General features: G+C 51.8%; 1 protein-coding gene across 3 annotated transcripts in view; it reads right to left on the bottom strand.

Annotated features, from left to right (window-relative positions):
• ARHGEF18 (Rho/Rac guanine nucleotide exchange factor 18) overlaps positions 1-25,468 on the bottom strand; it is a 79,608-nt gene that overhangs the window by 48,714 nt on the left and 5,426 nt on the right. For all 3 annotated transcript variants that reach the window (XR_012501661.1, XR_012501660.1, XM_074350935.1), the window contains exons 2-10: positions 17,366-17,487; positions 12,678-12,937; positions 11,752-11,902; positions 10,976-11,090; positions 10,264-10,321; positions 9,877-9,921; positions 9,249-9,326; positions 8,226-8,328; positions 7,944-8,085 (exon numbers count right to left, since the gene is read on the bottom strand). Coding sequence is in view for 1 of the 3 variants with exons in the window: in XM_074350935.1 (XP_074207036.1) it covers positions 7,944-8,085; positions 8,226-8,328; positions 9,249-9,326; positions 9,877-9,921; positions 10,264-10,321; positions 10,976-11,090; positions 11,752-11,902; positions 12,678-12,937; positions 17,366-17,487 (1,074 nt within the window). In the remaining 2 variants the exon portion in view is untranslated. The remainder of the gene's footprint in view (positions 1-7,943; positions 8,086-8,225; positions 8,329-9,248; positions 9,327-9,876; positions 9,922-10,263; positions 10,322-10,975; positions 11,091-11,751; positions 11,903-12,677; positions 12,938-17,365; positions 17,488-25,468) is intronic.

Consider the following 25,468-nt stretch of genomic DNA (forward strand, 5'->3'; position numbering starts at 1 on the left):
CAACAGAGCACCAGGTAGAACAGACAAGGGTAAGACAGCTACAACAAACCGTGCAAGAACCAACGGTCTCTCAGTCCTGCCCCCAATGAGAGCTGCAGCGCACCATCTAAATTCTTCCACAAGAAACCGGAGCGAGGAGTAAGGAAGACCCAAAGCGCACACACTTCGTCTGGCTTTGTTGCTCTGACGCTCAACTGACAGAGAGGACGTCTGCCCCGTGGAGTGAGTGCCACTCCAAGGCTTCAAGTACCCCGGTGCTGGGTATTGTTATGGTTATCACCGCATCCCCGGTCCTGCCCCGGACGCTCCAGAACCTGGAACCGGTGCCCTTTTCCCTCTGAACGAAGGAGGTTGCACCACCCAAGGGCTGGGGCTGGGACGGGGCCGGCGGGCATCGTCTGCACTCTGCATCAGCTAAACGGAGCCCACATGCACCGAAGGGGTAGCCTACCCTGCAGGTCCCGCCCGCCAGCTTGGGGGAGACGGCCGGGGGCTGGGTCCAAGGCCGAGGCCGCCCGGGGGTCCCGCGCCCCAGGCCGCCCCTGGGGCCCGACGGCACCTTCCCGGGCCTGAGGCCTTCTCCCGAGCCCCGTCCTCCTCGGGCCCGCCCCGCCGCCCTCACCTCGGTACCCCGCAGGATGCTCGCCGCCCGCAGCTCCGCTAGTGCCTCCGCCGCCGGGGCTGCCCGGGCTCCCGGGATCCACAGCCGCCCTCAGCGCGAGCCGGAAGCGGGAAGCCGCGCCGGCGATTTGCGCACGCGCGCCCCGCCCCCGAGGGCGGATCCGAGAGTGAAGGCCCGGAAGGGGGCGGGGCCTCGAGGATCCGTGGGTCCCGGGAACCAAGGACTGGTTCAGGCCGAACCTGGGGCTGTTCGCTTGGCCTTAGGCGGGGCGTGGAGACTGAAGTGGGAGGGTGCTTGCGAGGAGGCTGAGGGCCATCCTTGAGGGGCGTGTCAGCGGGACTGGGGGGCGCCTAGAGGGGACCCAAGGAGGATTGGCGGGGCTAGGGGCGACCTGGGGAACTAGGGGTGCCTGGAGGCGGTGGCGGGCAAGTAGCGGGGAGCCTGAAGGCTTCTAAAAGGGATGAATCCGGGAGCAAGAAGTTTGAAAGGGGAAGGTACTAGAAATGGAGAGAACAGGTCTGTCACTTGCGAAGAAGTGGCAGCGTATGTTACAGGAGTGCAGAGTACAAGTCTGGGAAAAGTGAATCATAGACATCCCAACATAGGCATCCCCAGATGCTCCAAACACATACCAGACCCCCAGGCAGATGCCTTCAGGTACTCAAAACATGTTTCAGGTACTCGAATATAGGTCAGACACCCCACGTAGGTCTGTTAAATACCCCAGACTATTCAGAATCTGAAAAACATGCTAAATATCCCCAAAGTACCCGATGCCTTCATCCAGGAGCCATCAGATACCCCTAAACAGGCTTTCAGACACCCAGATAGGTAGCAGAGATCCCACATGGAAACTCTCAGATACCTCCAAAACACATACCACATACTTCCAACACAGATGCTTTCAGATACCCCCAAACAGGTGTTCAGAGTCTGAAACATACGCCAGACACTCCCACACAGGTGCCATCAGACATCCCAGTCCTGAGGCTTCTTGTCTGATCCAGGCTCCCCATAGGTGGAGGGAGTGGGCAGGAACCAGGAGAGGAGCCTTTCACCTTAGGTCCAAGCTGGTTGGTCAACCAGGCCAAAAGCGCCCCAAATGAAACTCACTTCAAAACGCACACAATCTATGGTTGAGAGCTCTCAGTTCAGAAACTGGGGTGGCAGAGTCCCTAGGTGACCTGCCTTCAGCTTAAGTCCAGTCTTCATGATGAGGAGAGGGAGCATGTCCCGAGAACTGGAGGTTCCGGAAGTGCAAGGACATACTTCATCAGACACCCCACCCCAGCTGAGGTCAGAAGCCCTGACATAGGTACTTTTGAGGTCTCAGTGGATCTGTAAATGTTCACTCTCTGAATTGTTGTGACTTTTGGACTTTATTCTCAAGGCAATGGGGAGCCATTGAAGATTTTAAGCAGGAGGAGTGACATGATCCTTATTTTTATAGCCACCTTGGTTAGAGAACTCTTCAGGTTGACATAGTTCTCCCCTAAAGGTAGAAACCATTTTTTTTCCAAGGGGCCTGTTAACAAAGGAGAGGTATGTCTTGTCTTTTATCCATGCAATCATTCTGCATTTACTGAGTCCTTACTGTGGACTAGGGACTCTGCCAAAGGCTAAGGAGACAAAGGAACTCACATCCACAGCAGTGTTTCTCAATCTTGGCACTATGGACGGTTGGGGCTGGATAATTCTCTGTCTCCGGGTCTCCTGTGCATCGGAAGATGTTGAACAGCATTCCTGGTGTCTACCCATTAGATGCCAATAGCACCTGCCTCCAACCTGACAACCAAAAGTGTCTCCAGACATTGCCAAATTTCCTTGGGGTGCAAAATGGCCCTTGACTGACAGCAACTGGCCTTAGAGACACTCAGAACTTACATATATAGTCACCTTACATATATAGTCAAAATGCAGGCTTCCTGGGGGAGGTGGCCCTGTGCTTTGTCTTAAAGGGTGAGTAAGAATTAGCTGGCGGAGGCAGTTCCAGGAACAGTCCTGAATGAGCAAGGCACAGTGATGTGCATGGACAACCACGAGACTTCGGGGTGGCTGGGTCATGGAGCCTGGTGGCTGAGTAGTGGGAGAGAAGGGTGGAGGGGTAGGCAAGGTCAGACCTTGGAGGGGCCTCAGAGGTCAAGGCCAGGAGCAAGACTGTCTGGAATGGTGCTCCATCAGTGGGGCTGGTCTCAGGGAAAGCATCTCAGCTTTACCCTGGAGACCCACCTTCCACAATTACCTGGAGCATGACTCATTCCCTGTTCTGTTTAAGTTACTGTGGGGCTGTTTCTTTAAGGGGACAGGCAGTGACATCTGGCTTTGAATACTTTCAATGGTAGTAGGCTTGTGATGAGTTACACCTGGGCAGTGCCTGCTCTTAGCCACTGGGAGTGAGACCCAGTCATTCTGGCCTCACATGCTTTCTTAGACAGGTGTGGGGGATGTGGTCAAAGCCCAGGGTTGGGGTCTGTGACTTAGATGCTGGCTTTGCCTCAATAGCAAGAAATGATGATGATGATGATGATGATGATGATGATGATGATGATGACAGATGCTACCACTGCCCACGTGTACCAGGCACCATGGTGAGTGCTACCCACATCATTTCTTTTACAGAAAGTCAAATCTTGCTTGATCTCAGAGGGCTGTCCCGAAAGTCAAATGGTGTCTCCAGGAGGTGGAACTTAATTCCTACCACCCTGAGAGTAGGCTGGATTGAGTGACTCACTTCCCAAGACGAGTAGGAAAGGGGAAAATTAGTAACCTGGCAGACCTTACCTTAACCAGGTGATAAAGGCTAACATCCTCAGGGATGTCATATTGATAGCACTAACCCCCTACCCCTGATATGATGGGACAAGAAGGTTCACCAAACCCATAACCCCTTTCTAATTATAGAAAAACAGATAAACCCAGATTAAGGGACATTGCACAAGACGCCTGGCTAATACTTCTTTCAAGACTGTCATGATCATGGACAGTAAGAAGAGTTTTGAGAAACCCTCACAAACCAGAGGGACTGGGGAGACAGGATAATTAAAGATAATGTAGTATCTGAATTGGATCCTGTAACAGAAGAACACTGATGGAAAAAAAAAAACACAGGTGAAATTGGAATAAAATCTGGAGTTTGGTTAATAGTATTGAACCAATGTTGGTTTCTAAGTTGTGACAAATGTATTGTGGTCATATAAGATGTTACCAGGAGGGGAAGCTAGGCAAACAGTACGAGGGGGCTCTCTCTGCTTTTTTTGCACTTTTGTAAATCTAATATGAAAAGCTTCAGGGAGAAAAGGGGTCTCCCCACCACTGGAGAGGTAAGAGGAGCTATTCTATCGTGCCAAGGTGGTGCTGAGATTCCTTAGATCGTTCTACACTCTAAGTTAGGGTGTGATGCCAAAATGCAGCAGAATATTTCAGTTCCAAGTTACAGGTCTGGTCATTTTGAAGTTTGATCTTTTGGTTTGCTACAATGTTAAAATGCCCTAAGTAGAACCCTCCTACACTGTTGGTGGGAATGTAGTTTGGTGCAACCATTATGGAAAACAGTATGGAGATTCCTCAGAAAACTAAAGGTAGACATACCATATGATCCAGCAATCCTATGCCTGGGCATATGTCTGGAGGGAACTCAAATTTGAAAAGACACCAGCACCCTAATGTTCATAGCAGCAATATGTACAATAGCCAAGGCATGGAAACAACCTAAATGTCCATCGACAGATGACTGGAAAAAGAACTTGTGGTATATTTATACAATGGAATACTACTCAGCCATAAAAAGGAATAAAATAATGCCATTTGCAGCAACATGGATGGACCTGGAGATCATCATTCTAAGTGAAGTAAGCCAGAAAGAGAGAGAAAAATACCATATGCTATCACTCATATGTGGAATCTAAAAAAAGAAAAAAGAAGACACTAAATGAACTCATCTACAAAACAGAAACAGATTTACAGACATAAGAAACCATCTTATGGTTACCGGGTGAAAGAGGGTGGGAAGGGATATATTTGAGAGTTTAAGATGTGCAAATATTAACTACTAGATACAAAAATAGATAAAAAACTGAATTTCTTCTGTATAGCACAGGGTATCTTGTCATAATCTTTAATGAAAAAGAATATGAAAATGAATATGTGGATGTATCTGTATGACTGGGACATGATGCTGTACACCAGAAATTGACACATTGTAACTGACTATACTTAAGTTAAAAAAAAATTCCCTAGGTAGGTGTTAATTTCTCTAGAGTATTAGCATTGACTTTTCATATAATAAAACAAAACATTAAGTTATTGCTCCTGCCTGCCTTGTGTGGCATTCTACATTTGGTTTTTCATCGGTTTATGCTAGCCACAGAAAGCAATCCACAAGTTTCATACTTATCCTCAAGAATTAAATCTGATCCTTAGTATCTGGTATTTTGCCTGGAAGTCTACTGATAAGAGATTATTGGAAACTAGTCATAGAATTTGAAAATAAACTCTAGTCTTTCCTTTGCTATTTTTGGGTTTTCATAGAAGCCAAGGACTCACTGCAAAACATTTTTACAAGTATGACCAATTATATTTCATCTGGGAACAACACATTTTTGCCTGGTTTAGAATTACTGGTAGCTTATTTTGAAGCAAAGGAATAAACAGCTGAGCACGTATTTGCTGTCTGTAGAATAGTTTGCAGAAATGCAAAATAAAAGTGTTTTCATCTTCTTGTTATTTTAATTTTGTTGGGGGGGGTAATTCAGTTTATTTATTTATGTTTTTAATGGAGGTACTGGGGATTGAACCCAGGACCTCATGCATGCTAAGCATGTGCTCTACCATTGAGCTATACCCTCCCTCTACTCTGTTATTTTAAATACTATTGTACAGAGCTATCATTATCTTTTTTGGTGGCCTTAAAAATTGTCCCAAATAGTGATATAAAGTGCATCAAACAACAAAGTGTCTTGGGTATGTGAAACTTTTGCTCTCCATTTGTCTGTAACTTAATTTTCTTTTAAGATATAAAATATTGCCTTTGGTACAACTAAAAACAATTAGTTTATATTATTAAAAGAAATCAAATGGTGTGATGTGGCGATGGATCAGTCACCAAAGGCTCAGGCTTGAGTTCCAATTCTGACTGTGTGCCTGTGGGCCAGAACTTAACTCCTCTGGGCCTCAGTTTCCTCATCTGTAGAAAGCAGAGGCACTAATGTCTGCCTTACAGTGTGGGCGTGAGTGCTAATGAGGAAATCCACTTAAAGAACTTGGTGGTTTGGGGTACTGTACGTGCTTAGTACAGTAATGTTACCCATGGCTCTCATTATTTGTGCAAAGTCTTCTGTGATTGTAAAGTGGTGTTCAGGAAATTCGTGCCTATGGGAACCCTCGTTCTTCAAGGTCAGATGTGTAGGGGGCTTATTTCTCTGCCAGCTACTGTAAGTCACTTCCCCGGGTCTTCCTTGCTGCTGGAAAAGCTAGCGCAGGGATGGGCAAACGTTGGCCATAAAGAGCCACAGGGTAAGTATTTTCAGCTTTGCGGTCATGCTACAACATTCTCAACCCTGCCACTGTCATGTGGATGTAGCCACTCATTTACACACTGTCCATGGCTCAGTTCTGGATCTTTCCTTCCTTCTGCCAACCTCCCAGTTGCCCCTTGAATTTGATGCCTGAGATAAGGCTCTGGGGGCTTGATCCTGGTTCTCCAGGAAGGTCCCCGTAGCCAGCAGATCTCAGCCCTGTCCCAAAGAAGAAGAGAGAAAGAAACAGGAAGTCACCTGCTGCTTAAAAGGACTTCAAGACGCTGAAGCCAGTGCACTGAGGACTTTGCCAAGCCTGCATCAGCCTTGGTGAAAGACAGCTCACGTGTCAGCAAGCTGGCTGGAGATCTGCCGATGGAAGAAAAACGGGACACCCCTGCCAACAGCAACCACCAGCAGGACACCCAGCAAAACAGTGCTCCGGAAAGAGGGAGGAATGAGGAAGAAGGAAATGCCCACGTAAGTGTGGGGCCAGGAAAGGAAGAATTGCAAAACCTGTAGCTCAGGTCACCTGGAGGCACCTGCCCTGTGGGGGGAGGTGCAGCCCTCCATGCTCTGCCCGCCCTGGAGGCCAGTTCTCTATCGCAGTAGCCCACTGATTCTCGCTGGGGCAATCCTGGCTCCCTGGGGGACATCTGGCCACATCCGGAGACATTTTTGGTTGTCATGACACATGGGAGGGGTGTTAATTGCATCTAATGGGCAGAGGCCACGAACACTGCTCAACATCCTCCAATGCATGGAAACCTAACCCCCCACCGACCCCCACAACAAAGAAATACCCAGCCTCAAATATCAACAGTGTCAAGGTCAAGGAACCCTGCACTTGCCTGAATTTGCTGGCCGCAGCCTACTGCTGAATTCTGCCTGCAAACTGCACATGCATCCTTCCGACACGCCGTTGCCAGCGCCTCCTCTCCACCCCATACAAAGTGGCACTGGTTTTCAGAAAGGCAAAGTTCTCAGTCTCAGAAAAGACTGGGGTTACCTCCCTCTAGGGACTCTGGAACCCAGTGTGCTTACCCAAGTAGGGACTGTTACCTCCCAAGAGAGCACCGGGAGGCAGGAAATCGCCTGTTATGGGCTGAATTGTGCCCCCAGCCCCGCACCCCGCATTCGTATGTTGCATTCCTAACCCCCCTCAGTATATCAGAAGGTGGCCTCATTTGGAAACAGAGTCTTTGCTGATGTATTTAGTAGAATGAGGGCATCCTGCAGTAGGGAAGGGCCCTAATGTGATTTGACTGGTATCCTTATGAAAAGGGGAATTTGAGACATAGATACACACACTTGGAGGATGCCACGTGAAGACTTCAGTTCTGCTGCCACAAGCCACCAGACTGCCAGAAGCCAGGAAAGATGCCTGGAATGGACCCTTCCCTAGCACCTTCAGAGGGAGTCTAGCTTTGCCGACACCTTGATCTCAGACTTCTCCAGAACCGTGAGACAACGCCTTTCCATGGTTTAAGCCCAACAGATGGTGATACTTTGTTATGCAGCCCTAGCTAACTAATACACTGCCCAAGTCTGGATTTTGCAAAGGGACCTTTGCAAGGACAAAAGTGGAGACTTAAAGGGAATTTGGGGGACCCTTGAGCTAACCAAATGGTCCCACCTCTGAGGGTTGGATCCCTGGTGCTGTCCAGGTAGCCAGGGTCAGCCAGAGCTTAGAGAGGGTGAAATGGGATGAGGATACAGAGTGAAGGAGGCAATGAAGGTGATTTATGGGAAGTAAAGCAGAGAAAGTGGCTGCCATCCAGAGGGACAGGCTGGGCCACCAGACTTACCAGAGCTCAGAAAGGGTTTGCCACACAGGGGGCAGCTGGAGTGGCCAGAAAAGGTTCCCCGAGCCAGCTGGTGCCCGTTGACACACTCCTTCCTTTCTCGAGCATCCTGACCCTTGTCCTTCAAAGGTACTGGGCTCTTCCCCTGTTGGGGACAGAAGTGGGCTTTAGAATGCCCTGAGCATCCAGTCCCACCTCGAGTCACAGGGCTCTGGGGCCAGGGCCACTTTGACAAGCTGAAGAAGGCAGAGAGGCGTCCCCCCAGCCCTGGCCCGGCCCCCTGACCTTCTCCTTCTGTCTGGTGACTCGACTGCGGAGGGAGCTCAGTCTGCGTTTCACCCTGGCGCTCCTGTCACACCTCTCTATCTTGCTCGTGCTGTCCTCGCTCCTACAGGGAGGAAAGTTCAGTGAGGAGGGTGCAGCAGGCCCAGAGGGCTGTTCTGAGCTAGTCCTGTGGGTCTCTCCTGGGATCCACGTGGAATCTGTCTCCCTGGGGTCCCGCCTTGTTCTGTTTCATCCCTGCTGTGGTCCCTAACTTGCTCCCTCCTTCTCTCACTCACTTATTCACTCAACAAACATTCACTGATGTTGACAAAGCTCTGGGAACCTTGGGGACTGGGTTTACAGAGGGGAATGTGACATGGTCTCGAGTTTGAGCTCCTTAGATGGGCCTTGTCTGTCCCTGCCTCTTTTCTCTGACTCATGCCCCCTCCATGTCTAATCAGCCTAGAAATTCTGTCCATCTTCCCTGTGGATCCTGTGGGCTCTCAAATCCTGCTCCCCTCTTCCCAGAAGATTCTCCAGCCCCAGGTCAGTGTCCTTCCTCTCCTGGGTGACTGGCACAGCCTCATTTAATACATACATACTAAGTCATTGACAAACAAACCGAGTCCCTGCAGAATCTGTTCCCTGGAGGGAGATTCTGCACCCCAGCCTGACAGCGCTCTCCATCAGTCCCCAAAGAGCTGTGTTCCTCAGCTTCCCAGGGATGATGTGGCGTCTGCTGACTTCCCTCTCTTGGCCCCTCCCAGCCTCAGCCTGATAGCCTTCCCCTAAAGGCACCTATTTCCTTCCCTCAGCCTCATCTCCCTGTGTCGGTGAACTCCTACTCCTCCACTGGAACCCACCTCAAGTCATCACCTCCTCCAAGAAGTCTTCCTCTGCCCTCCCATGGTGTATGGGGAACCCCCAGCCAGCTGCCGCCTCCACCATTGCCCTGGTGGTTCCATTGAGAGGATGGGGGTCCCAGCTCCCACCCCCAGATCAGAGCCCACACAGAGCTCCCCACCTGCAGCTCTGCATACTCACTCAGACAGGAACTCAAACCAGGTGAGGTTCGAATGGGCTCCTCCAGGGCTAACTGACAAGCGAGCCCTCTGCCGGGCCCTGCAGGATCAGAGGGGCCCAATACCTGGGTCAGCAGCCCTTCCTCCCTCCCCCAGCTGCCTCTTCTTCTGCCTTCCCGCCACCGCGGCTTCCACTGATAGGTGTGCACCCCGTGCCTCATCTGAACATCCCTCCACACCTGGGCTTGTGTACATGGTCCCTGTGGTGGGTTTTCCAGCAGAGGGTGGTAACACACCTTGGTCGAATAAAATCAGCATGTCAGGGAGATTTTCTAACATGGCAGTATTTTGGGAAAGAAGCAAATTTCCCCATTTGTACAAAGGTACCACACGGACTGGTGGCGACACGCTGCTCCCCAACTCAGGGACCCTGTCCTTTCCGGCACCTATGCCTCCTCCCACCTCTCCTGTCACCGTTTTCCTCCCATTTCTCCCCAGCTTCTCCATACCTGTCCCCCACCTGTCTTCCCATATCTGTTCCCCACGTGTCCCCCATACCTGTCCACTCCTATACCTGCCCACCTCTACCTGTCTTCCTCATCTGTCCTCCCACACCTGTTCCCTCACACCCATCCTCCTCCCCTACTTACCCATGGTACTGTCGAAGTTCTTGAAGGACCTGCTGGACAATCAACCTGGGGTTGGGGAACAAAAACAGCCCACAGTTGCCCCAGGTTACAGACATTCCCCAAGACGGGCTGCGATTGCCCCATCGGGCCCCAGGTCCCGATGCAGCTCCTAACCAGGGGCTCCAACCCCTCTCCTGATGCTGTAGAGAACCTTTCTGAGGGTCTTGGGTCCCTCCCCTGGGAGAAGGAGGGTGTGGGAGAGATCTAGGTTAGAGGGGGACCTAGAGGGACCATGGCGGGCCCTGGTCACTTACATCAGCAATGCTCCAACCTGTGCCCCTCCTCCCTCAGCCTTGACACCTCAGCTATCCACTGGGGTCCCTCCCTAACCAAGCGGCAGACACTCACACATGATCTGGCTCCACGTGGTCCTTTTCCATGCATTCCAGCACCGGTGGATCCAAGCCTGGAAGTGGCGCCCACCCCAAGAGGCACAGGTGTGAGGGGACCCTGAGGCAGGACCAGCCCTGCATGGTGCCCCACCCTGACCCCACCCCACCCCTGCAGAACTGGAGACTGTCTGGGTGGGGCTTGTTACTCTGGGGGAAGAGAGGTGTGAAGAGGCCGGAGAGCCAGGGATGGAAGTGCCCCCAGCATCTCATGAGCGCTTAAGATGTGCTACGCACTCTACACGTGTGTGCACTCAGTGAACCCTGCAAATGACCCTAAGGAGACAGGGTCCCATTCTTATGGAGAAAGCTGGGGAGGCTCAGAGACTTGCTAGAAAGTGGTAGATTCCGGTTTGGCATGTAGGTCTGTCTGACGGCCGAGGGACACAAGCTCTTAAGACAGAGATTCGGAGACAAAGAAGGAGATAAAGAAAGAGAATGAGAGAGAGAAGAGAGAGCCCTGGGGGGGTCATTGCAGTGGTATGTCCACCCTGGCTCTAGGCCTTGGGGGAGGGGGAGGGGCAGGTGCTGGAGGACCGCCCCCGACTCCCCTGCCCATAGTCTGTCCATTCCTGCCCTAAGCCCCCTCCACCAGCCCCATCCAGGGGCCCTGCAGCAGAAACCTCCTACCCTCCTTGGTTTGAATGAAAGAAATCCCCAGGTTGAGCTACCTTGAACAGCTGGAGTGGGCACTTCCAAAGCCGGAAAGATTTCCAGGGAGCTGATCTCATCAAAGGACGAGGGAACCGACCGTGACCTCACTCTTTTCTCGGGGCTGTCACATTCCTGCAGAGAATAAGCATCTCGCTAGGCCAGAGGCAGCTGGGGCTGCAGGCAGGCTCTGCAGATCGAGGGTCCCCAGCCTCCAGCTGCAGACGGGAGCTGCCCCCACCTACGGGGCATAGTCCTCATAGCAGCTGAGGGCTAGAGCCATGCCCGCCCCAGCCCTGGGCTGCAGTCCTGCCAAGGACCACCCCCAGCTGTGGACCAGAGTTTTGGAATTCTGAGCCACAAATTCCAGCCATGGCTAGGAATTTCCCCTCAAGTCATGGTCATGGGCAGAGGAGCCCCAGGCATGGGCCACAGTCCCCAGCTATGGGCTAGAATCCCAGACCTGAAATAAGCTGTCCCCAGTTGCAAACTCCAGACTCAGACAGGGCTTCCTTCCAGCTGCCAAGATGCAGAGACATCCCCTTGCTCCACAGCCCAGGGGTTGCACTGGTGGCCAACGGTCCCTTCCTGCAGACCTTACCCCAGCGAAGGACCCCCAGGCCTAGGCTGGAATCTCAGGAATCAGTGACCCCTCAGTCATGGGCTCCGCCATGGACAACCCTGCTGTGATGCGTCAGCCCCACCAGGTGTGGGTGAGGCACGCCTTCCCACCTGCACGCAGGGCCCTGGGCCCAGAGGTGTCTTATCGTCCTGGGTGGCTGTGGGTTGCACCCACCTTGCTTGGCTGCTCTGTGGGGGTTCCACCCCCAGACAGACATTCTTGGGTCCAGGCCTGCAGGCCCCCTCCTGGCAGGTTCAGCGCAAGGCTGGCCAGCGTCCGGGGGAGACAGGGCCCCTCATTCACAGCTGAGGCATCAAGGCTGAGCCTGGTGGTGGAAGGGAGGAGGTCAAGTCTCTTCCGCCTGGTCAGGGCGCCCCAGCTCTGGTGTGACCGGCCCGGGGGCTGGGGTTAACCCGCAGGTGGCCCTCTGGGGGTGGGGCACAGACAGGGGTCCAGATCTCCCAGTCTCAGAGGGGTCCGTGGGGACCCCGGTTGGGGGATCCGCTGTGGAAGTTCCAGGTGGATGGCACTCCCACTATTTTTACCTAGACTGGATTTCTGTTTGGGGAGACTGGGAGGGGTGGAGGGAGTGATGGGGAGGTGCAGTTAAAGCACCCTGCTCCCCTGTTTGGGGTGGCCACTGGAGGGTGTGTGGTGCCTAGCTTGCAGCTGCGTTTTGATCGCAAGTTCATCTGGGGCTTCATGCACACGTGCAAGTCACATGCTTAGACTTCTCCGTGTGGATTTGCACAGGGCAGGGTGCATGCCTGCGGGCGCAGCATGCGCGTGTACACCCAGTGTGCACATCCGTGTTCGAGTGTGCCTGCGGGATGCTCGCAGAGTCTTCAGTTTGGGGGGGTGCAAGCTCATTCAGCGTGTGCGCGCTCATCCGTGCACCCGGATCCGTATGTTCACACGGGCTCTGTGTGCGGATGTGCGTGTGTCTCGGGAGAAGGCCTTTTGGGTTGCCTCAGATAAAGCACTCGGCCTTGGTGTCCTTAAGCTAGATGACACAGAGGCGGGGGGGCGGCATGGCCTGGGGCCCTGGCGTTGGGGGCGCGAGGGAAGGTGCGCTGAAGGCGGCCGCGCTGGGGGCTGACCTCCGCCAGCTCTCCGAGCAGCTCCGCGGCCTCTCCCAGCTGCGTCTCCGAGACAGGCTGTGGGACCCTGCCGAGCTGGACAAGGGCGAGTCTCCTCTGGCTTCTTTGCTGGGGGGGCCACTGGCCTTGGCCTCCCCAGGCTGGCTGAGTGGAAGGACCCCGAGACCCAGGTCCTGGAGATACTCGCTGCCCTGAAGGGCTCCCAGGTCCAGGCTGAGGTCCTCCGCGCTCTCGCCGAGCAGCCCCGGAGCAGCCGCCTCCTGCAGGCAGGCGGGGGAGAAGGCACTGACGCGGGCAGCAGAGGCCCTCCGCACTCAGACCCTGCCCACCCCCTCCCGTCCAGCCTGGGCTCAGAGCCCATCTCCCGACAGGCGGGGGAGAATGGGGGGTCGTCCCCTCAACGCAGGGCCTAACCTAGGCCTTCAAGGCCTCACCCCCAAACAGGGACCGGAAATCTGGGCTTCCACCTCCCTCGCTGATTTTCTGTCTGATCATCTTATGAAACGGCCACGATAGCCTGTCCTGGCGGCTCGCGCACCTTGTTTTAAGGCTCACTTAACGTCGTATCTGTGTGTGGGGTGGGGGGGCGGAGGTAGCACTAGCTCGGGGCAGGGAGCACGCGTAGCACGCACAAGGTCCTGGGTTCAATCCCCAGTACCTCCGTCCAAAAAAAAAATAAAAATAAAAATAAACTTAACTACCTCCCCGTGTAAAATAAATAAATAATAATAATAATTAAAGAAAAAATCGTATCTGTGAAGCAGTAGGTGAAAACGCTCCGCGGAGCGAGGCAATCCTTGACGTTCCTGGTGGAATTTCAGGCAATGCCAGGGCCTCCGGTCTTTCCCCTGGGCTGCTGGGGGTGTCTCCTCACGGGACTTCTGGACCCTAAGTCTCCCTCCCAGCCCGGGACTAGGGGAGGGGAGGTGAGTGTCCCAGGCACAAAATTGAAGGGGTTGTCCCTAAACTCAGGAATCAAGAAAATCATACTTTAATGCAATATCAAAAAAGAAAAGAAAAGAAAAGAAAATCTCAAAGTAATGCAAGGAGATTCACCATGAAACAAATTATCAAAATGTTAGGTAAGACCCAACAGCATTGGACCCTGAACCTTGCTCACCTACCCCGGCTCAGTCCTATCCGATGTAGCCTGGAACCTCTGAGCTCCTAAATCCCCTCCAGTACCTTCCCCTCCCCGGCAACAGAAGCCGCAGCTTGTCAGCACAGCCCAGAGGGCCCCAGGGCCGGCCGCCTCTTGCTTCTGGCCCCCTGCGGTCTCCTGCTCCCACCCACCCGCGGGGCAGCCACGGGCCAGGCGCTGTCAGACACGCGGGATACACAGAGGCGGTCCATGATGCAGCATCCGATGCCAGAGCGCATCGGCAAATCGCCACCCAGGACCACACGGGCGGTATCCCTAATTGCACGGCAGCTCCACCAGGGGGCGTTGTTATCCCACTTTCCAGATCAGGAGACTGAGGCTCAGGGAAGAAAAAGGACCTGTCTAGGCCACACAGGCAGCCAGCCTCAAGCTCAGATCTGTCTGGTTCCCAGCTTTATGCTCTTTTTCACTCTCTTCCTCCTCTGTTTCTTTTCCCTCTGCTTCCTTCACCTTTCCCTTCTCTCTCCCTCCCATTCTATTTGTCTCTTCCCCCCCCTCCACCTGCCTCTTCCTCTCCTTGGAGAACTTCTTCTCCCTGGCCACCCAGAGGTGGCCTGGTGAACTCCTATTCATCCTTCAAAACCCAGCTTGGGTGTGCCCTCCAAGCTGCCTTCCTGACTCCTTCAGTCTAGATAAGGTGTCCCTACTTTGGGCTGTCAGGATCTGCAGGACAGGGACTGTCCCTTTCCTGGTCTTTGTTAGCAGTGTCCTCAGATAGGGTTCAGTCGGTAGGTGTCTGGGCCTCTTCTACTGGTCCATGCAAAACCAACCCTGAGATGTGGCCCCATGCATCTATGTGCTCTCAGGCAGCCTTTGATGGACTGTCCCAATTGGTGGCCTGAAGGGCCCATGAAACGGACCTGACCCCTTTCATAAACTCTACAAAAGACCCCCACCTTCCTGCTCCAGGATACCGTTGCCAGAGAAAATGCAGGATTCCAAGTTAAATTTGAGTTTCAGGTAAACAACTAATATTTTTTGTCTAGTATAAGCATATTCCAAACATTGCAATATTTGACATTCAAGTCTGACTGTGTGTCCTGGAATTTTATTTGCTCAATTTTGCAAGCGTCCCCCGGGACCATTTGGCTGGTCATGGCCAGTCTTTCTAAGGGGAGGGCGGTCCCTGCTAAGGCTTGGTGAGGAGGGGCGTTATAAGGGCTATGCAGGGTCTCCGCCTTGGAGTTCTCCATAGTTTTGACTCCTGCGTTTTTTATTATAGTAAAATATACCTAACACAAAATCCACCATTTTAACCATTCTTAAGTGTACAATCCAGTGGCATTAAGGACATTCACACTGTGATGCAAACATCACCACCATCCATCTCCAGAACTTTTTTTTTTTATCATCCCCCAAAGAAGGTCCTTACCCACACACTCCGTTCTCTCCTCTGCCAGCTCCTGGTACCCTCAAATCTACTGTCTCACTGAATGTGCCTGTTCTAGGGACCCCATGTAAGTGGAATTGTACCACATTTGTCCTTTTGTGTCTAGTTTATTTCGCTTAGCATAATGTTTTCAAGTTCATCCGAATTCTAGCAGGTGTCAGAACTGCCTTCCTTTTGAAGGCTGGGTAACATTCCATCGTATGGATGGACCACATGGCATGGCTATAAACAAAACCACATTTTGTTTATCCATTCACTCTCTGATGGACACTTGAGCTGCCTTCACCTTTTGGCTCTCATGGAGAATGCTGCTGTGAACAAGGAAAGACGTATGTCTGAGTCCCTGCCTTCACCTCTTTTGGGTAGATCCCCAGCAGCTGGGTTGCTGGATCTTACTGCAATTCTCTGATTGAGTTTTGGAGCCTCTGCCCACTGTTTTCCACTGCCCCCTTCTTGCATCCCACCTTTGCATCCTCTAATCTTGTTTCCCTCCCAGGTCCCTGGCTGCTCCCTCTCTGCCTGCTGCTGCGTCCTGTGTCTTTCATATACAAGGATCTCTCTTCTTCAGTCTCTGTCCAAATACCCACACCTCTGGCCCCGGTTCCCCTGGCCCTCCTGTGACTTCAGTGGCAGCCTCCCCCACATCACTCCAACCCATCACTGGTGCCTGGACAACCTCTACCGACTCCTGTCTCCTCTGCCACGGCCCCAAAGGTTCCCTCGTGTCTCTGGTTTTTATCTGCCTGTAAATATAAACACGTCAGGACAGCCTCTTGGCCTGGGCTGGCCGTCCCCACCCCCTTCTCCCGTATCTGGCCTCCCTCACAGGAGGCAGAAGTGGGAACCCGGCCAGGGCTTTGAGCGGAGGGGTGGTGGGCAGCTGCGGTACAGGCTGTCCCAGCTCCCTGCAGCAGGCACGGGGAGGGGGTGGGGCCGTGGCTTCATCCTTTGCTGGCGAGCTCGTCCCTTTCCTCCAACAGCTCCTGGGTGAGAAATGGGAGCCTGCCCATTGGGGGCCTTTCCAGGCATCTGACTAAACATCTTACGCTGGCCCCGACACCCCAGAGAGTATGCAATGAATCCAGAATCCTGCTGCCTGGACCCTGGGGAAACCTAGGGGATGGGTTTCCCCCCAACCCCCACCTGGCAGACCCAGAGGCGAGACGCCCCAGGAATTTCCACTCTGCAGAAAGGCTTACCACGTGCAGATTTAGATAGTACAGGGATAAACATTAAAAAAAAAATCTAAATAGCTATTTATCTCATTGTATATTGGGAAAAAAACAGCACACCAAAGCAACTTCAAGCATATTGATTCCACTTCATCATGTAAAAAGGGAATTGGTTTCAAATAAAACAGCAAATAAATAACGGGGGGCAGATGGTTTGGCTTGAATGATAGAAAGGCCTTAATTAAGGTTTGTGTCTCTGCATAGCTTTTATCAGCTTACTGTGACCCCAGGCAAGTTCCTAACCCTGAGCCTCAGTTTTCTCATCTCTAAAATGGGTGTAATGCTGCCTTCTTGTAGGATTGCTGTGCAGGTAAAATGAGTGAGGACATGCTGTCCCAGAGGCTGGGAGGGCTGTCAGCAGATGGCTGTCAGCTGTCAGCCCCCTTCTGGGAAGTCACATCCCTTCCTGGGCAGCCCATGGGCCACAACTGATTGATGTGGGGAAGTAATGACCTGGCCACCTCAGCCTGGTCTGGGACCACCCCGCAGGGCTGTTCTAGCTCAGAGCTCCCCATGAGAGCTTTTTCTTCCCTTTTCATTCATCCATCTACCCACCCATGCACCCATTTAACCACCCTCCTATCCATCCATTCCTCACTTCCTTCCCTTCACTGTTTCTTCCTTACATCCACTCACCCATCCATCCATCCATCCCTTCTGTCAGTCCTTCCTTCCATCCATCCACCAACTCTTCCCCCACTCATCCCACCCTCCCTCTTTTGTTCCAGGAAGGATTCATTTCCTCAAATGTAAAATGAGATAGTAACCTGCTCCGCCAGGTTTTAATGAGGGTTCCCTGAAATAATGCACACAAAGTGCCTGGTAAAATGCAAGTGCTAAATAAAGTGTACTTGCTGCCACTGGCGACATCAGCTCTTGCCCGTCTCAGCAGTCAGACACCTGCCTGCTCATCCCCCATGGCGGAGAAGTCTGGGTGCTCAGGCCTCCAGGCTCCCCTGCTGCTCTTAGTGGCCGAGTCCGCAGCTTCAGAGTCAAAGGGCTGGACACATGGCTTGGGCTCGGAGCCTGCGGGTGGGAGAGAAGGAGGGACAAGATGTCAGGGCTCAGCTGGGAGGCCTGATTCTGCATCTGCCACTGTTCCCCCTGGCCTCAGTTTTCTCATCTCTAAAATGGGGTGGTGGAGGAGGATGGTTTCAATGATCTCTAAGCCAACATACATGCCACCACTTCCCACCGCTCATCCGGAGCCCGCAGCAAATTTTCTGTTTAATCGCAAGGCTCTTTCCTGCCGGAGTTCTCCCCAGCACACTATTTCCGGGCAGCTATCTCCTGCTGATCCCAGTTGGCTCAGGAGTTGAAATCGATTTGCCATGTCTGCTGTAGTAAAAAGCCCTCCTTTGACAGAATGGGCCCCTAAGGCCGAATGCAAGGACCCAGTGTCCACCTGTAGAGGGTCTCTGATGGTGCCTCTGCCCCTACATTGTACTTTGAGTTCCAGGGACCTCGGGGTGGCACAGCATAGAGGAGAAAACAAGGGCTTTGGGGTCAATCAGACCGTGTCCTGGCCTGGACCTGCCACTAATGGCTGCACACCTTCGGGGAGGCACCTCTCGGAGCCTCAGTTTCCTCACCTGGAAGGTGGATATGATGGAGCCCACCTTTCAGGACCCAGGGTGTATGGCGCTCAATCCTGGGATGCTTGGCCAGACCTGGCCACCTTCCCTGCCATCCAGGTCAGGAGGGTGCCCTGGCTTGACCTCAGGTCTTGGGCTAAGCCCTTTCCTGTGGGAGAAACAAGTGCCCCATCCTCTGCCCCTTACACTGCAGCTGGAGCACGTCACCCCTGCCTATTCCAGTCCCCTCGGAGACTCCCCACCGCCTGCAGGAAGAAGGTCGAATGTCTTGGTCCAGCCACTGACGTCCAGCAGGATCTTCCTTCTGTACCTTGTCCTTGCTCCTGCAGGACCCACTGCCTAAGAGCCCCCATTTGTGTTCTAGGACCGCCTCCCCGAAGACTCATCCTATTGGCTCCACAAATCTCCGCCCACCCTCCACTTTCGGTGCCTCTATCGTGCGCATCGTGTTGCATTGCCTTGACAGCTAGACTCCTTCACACCATGGCCCCCTCCAAGGACATCCTGGGCTCTGCTGAAACCAGGGGGTGAGGAGAGAGGCTAGAGGAGGTGGGTGAAGGTGGAGGCGAGGAGACTGGTGGGGAGATACACGGAGAGACTGAGCAGCACGTTCGCAGTAAGAGCCATAGCAGCTCCAGGAGGGGCCGAGGTTGGGGTGGGGACGGGAGAGCGATGCCTTTGGACAAAGTGCCAGTAGGTCCTCATTCACTCCTTAGCTTGAATCCCCTATGGCTGGGTGACCCCATGTCCCGGGACAGTCCTGGTTTATGCTACTGAGACAAGTAACGATTAACCGTACCCACCCAGCACCCTTCACCCTCCAAAAAATGTGGATGGGGTGACACATTTTTGTGGCCGCCCTGCCTGTCACCATTGCTGCTGGCGGACAGAAGTGTTAATGATGTCCCTTTTTATCCCTATGGCAGGCGAGCTGTCTGTACCCACTCACGTTCCCTCTCGTCCCAGCCGTGAATGTACACACCCTGCCCCCAATTCTGACACCTGTATAATTTAGGGGCCTTCTTTAAGAAAAAGAATACAAAATTCTGAATGGAAAATTGTGTCTTTGGGAAGTCACGAGAACAAGCAGAAGATAGCCCAGGCAGAAATAAACACGTTTGATAAGTAGACAAATGGAAAGATGTTACATGTGCACATGCGTGCATGCATAAAACACACAAGGAGATTGGAAAACATTCTGGAACTTCCTTAAAAAGTTAAAAAGTTGGCACACCACCCAGCCGTTCCACTCCCAGGTCTTTGCCCAAGAGAATGGAAAGCTTAGGTCCACCTGAAAACTTACACGTGAGTGTTTTTGGCAGCATTATTTTTAATAGCCTAAAAGTGGAAACAGCCCAGGTTTCCATAAATGGATAAATGGATAAATGTATACGCAAAATGTACAACAATAGAGTATCATCCGATCACAATAAGGAATGGAGTTTTGACACCCGCTACAACATGAATGAATCTTGAAGACATTACGTAGGAGAAGTCGGTCACAAAAGACCACATGTTATGTGATTCCACCTATAAGAAATGTCCAGAGTAGATGAATCTCTAGAGGCAGAAAGTAGGTGAGTGATGGTCTATGGCTGGGGAGAAATGGGGAATTATGGGATGGTAACTGAAGGGTACAGATTTCTATTTTTTTTAATTGAAGTATAGTCAGTTACAACATGTCAATTTCTGGTGTGCAGCATCACACCCCAGTCATACATCCATATATTCATTTTCATATTCTTTTTCATTAAAGGTTATTACAAGATACCAAATACAGTCCCCTGTGCTAAACAGAAGAGATTTGTTTTTTGTCTATTTTTTATATGGTGGTTAACATCTGTAAATCTCAAACTCCCAGATTTATCCTAACCCTTTCCCCTGGTAACCATAAGATTGTTTACTATGTCTGTAAGTCTGTTTCTATTTTGTAGATGAGTTCATTATTGTCCTCTTTTTCCTTTTTAGGTTCCACATATGAGTGATATCTTTTGGTATTTTTCTTTCTCTTTCTGAATTACTTCATTCAGAGTGATGACCTCCAGGTCCATCCATGTTACTGCAAATGGTATTATTTTATTCTTTTTTTGTGGTATAAATATACCACAACTTCTTTATCCAGTCACACAGATTTCTCTTGTGAGTGATGACAATGTTCTAAAATTGATTATGGTGATGGTTGCACAAGGCTGCAAATATTCTAAAAACCATTGAACTGGATACTTTGAATGGCTGAATTGTCTGATGTGTGAATTGTATGCTGGGGCCCCTTACTGAGCTTTGATGGGGCAGATGCACATGAGGCTTCAGCTCCATTTACTTCAAGATAAGTGAGCCTTCTATGGAAAACAGTTTGGAGGTTCCTTAAAAAAGAATGAAACAATGCCATTTGCAGCAACGTGGATGGGCCAAGAGAGCATCATACTAAGTGGACTGAGTCAGAGAGAGAAAGACAACTATTCTAGGATATCACTTATATGTGGAATCTAAAAAAAGAACACAAATGAACTTATTTACAAAACAGAAACAGACTCACAGACATAGAAAACAAACTTACGGTTGCCAGAAGGGAAAGAGAGGGGTGGAAGGATAAATTGGGAGTTTGGGATCTGCAGGTACTGACTACTACATATAAAATAGATGAACAACATGGTCCTACTGTACAGCACAGGGAGATATATTCAGTACCTTGTAATAGCCTATAATGGAAAAGAATACGAAAAAGGAATATATATATATACATATATGTATAACTGAATCGCTATGCTGTACACCAGAAATTAACACAGCATTGTAAACCGTCTACACTTCAATTAAAAAAAAAGCGTATAGAATTAGCAGATACACACCACTGTATATAAAATAGATGAACAACAAGGACTTACTGTACAGCACAGGGAATTATATTCAATATCTTGTAATAACCTATAATGAAAAAGAATATGTATCTAACTGAATCATTTTGCTGTACACCTGAAACTAACACAATATTGTAAACCAACTATAGTTCGATTAAGAAAAAAAAAGCTAAGTGAGCCTTAACACCCTTGGCCTGCCACAGTGCATGACAGTGCCGTGGTTTCCACCATCACTGCTTTCACAGGCTGGTTGAGTGACCCTGTTCTGCTGCCCTCACTAAGCCTCGCATCTCCCGTCTTCCCCACCCGGCAGCCAAGGCAGCATCTATGACTCAGGGAAATGTAGGAGCAAAACAAGCAGGCTGTGAAGGAGGAGAAAAACCAGACGTGGGGGTGGGTCCTGGAGGCTGATGGGAGCTGGGAAGGGGAGGGGAAGCCACCTGGATAGACAGTCCCATCCCTCAGCCAAGTCCCCAGGGGGCCTCAGGAGAGGCTGCAGGGTCTCCCTGCTTTCCTAGGCAGGGGTTGTATGGAGGACTGAGGCCTCCCACAGCCTGTAGAGGCCAAAGGCAGAACCTCATGCCTTACACCTGCCACCCTGCAGGTCTGGAATACAAAGGCTAAAGGTGGAAGACCAGGGCTGAGTTTATTCTTTCCCTGGAAGCTCCTGACCCAGGAACAGGCTGAGTGTGACTCTGATGACACACTCAAACCTGATCCCCGTGTCCCATGTTGAGGCCCAATCTTTGTGTCACAGACTGAGGCCGTATCCCAGGGTCATAGGCTGAAGCTTGATTCTGGTGTCACAGATTGAGCCCTGATCCTGGTGTCATAGACTGAGCCCTGATCCTGGTGTCATTGACTGAGCCCTGATCCTGGTGACATGGATCCATCCTAGTGCCACAAGCTGAACCCCAACCCTGGTCATGCACTGAACCCTGACCCCAGGCCCTGACTCTGCTGTTGCACACTGAGCTCTGATTCTGGTGACAGATTCTCTCTCCAAAGCTCGAGACTTTGTCTCCAGTGGCCTCTGGTCATCCCTGCCTGATATTCCCACCCATACGCCAACTTCAAGCTGCTAAGAACAAACTCATTGTTTTCCATCCTCCTTCTGTGCCCCCACATCAGTGTGGCCATACTGTCTTCCCAGTGACCCCACTAGAAACCTGGAGACGAGCCTCACTTCCTCACCGCCCCTCAGGACACCAAGCCCTGTCAACTTCACCCCCATGAAATTTCTCTATTCCATCCTCTCTTCTTTTGGCCTCTGCCACCGTCTTAATGTCAGCCTCCATTATTGCTCTCTCTACACAATGGCAGCTCTTGTTGAGGTTTTCCTGCAGAATTGCCGACCACAAGCATCAGTGCTCCCCAGTTGCCATCTTCTGCCCCAGTGGTTGGTGTGTCCTCCTGGCACAACATCTCAGAGAGTCACTCCCCTTCCTCTGCTCCCCACCCCGTAGACCCCAGTTCCCTTAGAACAACATTCTGAACCCTTTTCAGTCTACCCTCTCAAAGCCCCCTCACACATGAGCCCCAGCTCACTATTCTCCTGCGTGCCTCTGGCTGTTCCCACCATCCTTTCCCAAAGGCTCTGATCCTCTGCAGACAGTCTCAACCAGAGGACACTGGGTTGATCTGCAACCACTTCCTACTGCCTGCTGTACTTCCACTGGCTTACTTGTTCACTTACAGACTGGGATTTCACAGGCCAGTCTGGCTTAACACCTGATTTTGTAAATAAAGTTTTAGTAACACACAGCCATGCCCACGCGTGTGCGTCTTGTCTACGGTGGTTACCCGTGCTCCAGGAGCAGAGTTCAGTAGTTGCATCAGAGATCAAATGACCTGAAAAGTTGAAGATATTTACTCTCTGGCCCTTTATAGAGAAAGTTTCCTGACCGCCGCTCCAGACTATGAGGTCCACGAAGGCAGGTACTGTATCCAACCCACTTTTACATCCCAGGTTCCAAGTGGTAAAATCTTACGTGTGTTGATCAATTCCAGTATGCCTTGCCTCATGCTAAACCTGTCAAGCACTTCGCGTACTCTATCCTTCTGAGTTCCCACATTACGGAAGGGGAACTGAGGCTCAGAGAGACGTACTGTCTTGCCCAAGGTCGCAGCAGACTGGCAAGAGGCAGAGTTGGGATGTGAACCCAGGTGTTTCTTACTCCAAAGCAAGGACTCATAACCACAAAGCTACCCTGTGATGAGCTGATGAAGGGGTAGATGGGTAAATACACGGTTGGATAGAAGGGTGGATGGTTGGATGGATGAATGCATGGATTGTTGGGTAGATGGATAGGTGGTTGGATAGTTGGTTAGCTGGCTCGCTAGCTGAAGGGAGAGTTGTCTGGTTGACTGGTTGGATGGATAAATGGGTGGATGATTGGATGGATGGATGTTTAGATGGGTAGATAGTTAAATGAATGGATGGATGGATGGTTAGATGCATGGATGGATACACAAATGCATTGATCTACGGGAAACAATGGAGTGGATTTGGGAGGCAGACAAGGCCGGGGAAGGGGGATTGGGACCTGCAATGAATTCCCAGGATAGTTGGCTGACCAGCTAGTTAGATGGGTGGACAAGTAGATGTTTAGATGGATGAATAGTTGGATGGTTAGATGGGTGGATGGTTAGATGGGTGGATGGATGGATGGATGCATGCCTGCATAGATACATAGATACATGGATACATGGATACATGGATGGATAGCTGGTTGGCTGGCTGGTTGGATGGATATGGAGATGCATGGATGGATGAATGGATGGGTAGTTGGGATAAGTGGAGTGGCAGTGACCTAGTGGCAGTGAGCCATTACATTTGGGAGATGGCATTCTGAGGAAATGAGGAGGGGAGAAATGTAGATGAAAGGAGACAGAATTGTGGCAGAGAAGCCAGACAAGAAGGAAACCAAGTTGAGACACAGAAGGCACTCAGTATACACACACTTGTTACATCCTAGGGAATGAGTGAAAAAGTATAGCCAGAATGGTAGTTGGAATAACTGAGGGGAAGGGGCAGTGGGGCCCTGACCAGGGACTTCACTGCAGGTCCCAGTCCCTCTTCCCCAGCCTTGTCTGCCTCCCCAGAGCCACTCCATTCTTTTCCCCAGGAGGTCCCATCAGGAGCCCAGGAGACAGTTGCTTAAAAGGGGCACAAAAAGGCCCTTCTTCCCCCAGTGCTCAAGATTGTAAGGACGCTGTTACGAAGTCACTCTCTGCTCCCCACCTCAATGCTTCTCTCTAAGGAGCCGCCTATCAGCCTGCATTCAGGTTCCAGGCAGCCTCTTCCACCAGCAGCCCCCGCAGCACCAGCCATAAAAGGGTTTAAGAGTCACCACTGGTTCCCACAACTCACTCTCCCTACCTGCCAGTCTATAAATCAAAGCCTCAACCTGCCTGGGCAGGGAGGCGGGGTGGGCTGGGCAGGCAGGAGTGCGCAGACCTTCCTAAGGACCTGGGTCCCAGGTGGGCACCTTGGTTATCCAAGGTCGATGCACTAATTCTCTAGCATTGCCATCCACTGGTGGGTCAAAAAGCCTCCCTAAGCCCTCCAGCTGCCCACCCTGGCAGCTTTGTTCTGGTTAGAACACACCACAAAGGTGACCTTGGAACAGAGCCGGTTTCAAATCCCGCCTCCTTCAGTGTGTGCTTGCTGTGTGACCTTGAGCTCATCACGCATCCTCTCTGAGCCCAGCTTCCCAAGGGCTTAGCAACTGGCAGCAACTTTCACCATTATGACCGCTCTTCCATTGCATCCCAACCCCCAGGTCGCCCTCTGTCTCCCCAGCCCCAGCCTCCAGGTCCCCTGTATTCCTGTCTCCTCTAGCACGGTGCCTGGCACACAGTAGGGTCTCAGCCAGAGTGTGTGTAATGAACAAGCGAATGAATCTTCTCATCGGCTCCCCTCCTGCGTGGAAACTCACTCATGGACACATACTCAGCTTCTGCAGGGGGTACTAGGGGCTCTTATCACACTATCCCCCATGCCCTGTAGCCTTGGGCACCATCTTGTTGTCTTCAAAGACTCCTGCTGAGATTTAAGAAGTATCTTTTACTGAAAGCAATTCACCCAGGCCTTGGGGGATATAATAAAAGGGCCTCTCCAGCCCCCACAGAGGTAAACTGAGGCCCCAGGACGCAGGAGGGCTACTAGCCGACGTGTGTGTGTTCAAGAGAGTTGTCTGCTAGAACCCCTTCCTCTTGCTGCCTCCCTGCGCCTCTGTCCGGCAGCCATCCAGGAGCGAACAGCAGTGGGAGCCCCGCAGGAGGCCACCAGGCTGCCCCAGGGCAGCAAATTTACCTCCTGAGACCAGTTCCTGGCTGAGCCTGGAGAGATGTTTCCTTGAGATAAGAGGAACCCCACAAGTCCGTGATGTTCTGTGGGGGCCCTGAGGAGCCAGAGATCATGGGATTTGGGGCTGGCTCAGGCAGAGCCTGTGCCCGAGGTTTAGGGAAGGCGCGAGATGGGACGGTGGGCAGGCTGTCCAGGGAGCCCTACCCGGGTGGCTGGTGCCCGCGGCTCACTGCCTGCCCCCT

The sequence above is a fragment of the Camelus bactrianus genome, chromosome 22 (assembly GCF_048773025.1).
Source record: "Camelus bactrianus isolate YW-2024 breed Bactrian camel chromosome 22, ASM4877302v1, whole genome shotgun sequence".
NCBI classification, from domain to species: domain Eukaryota; kingdom Metazoa; phylum Chordata; class Mammalia; order Artiodactyla; family Camelidae; genus Camelus; species Camelus bactrianus.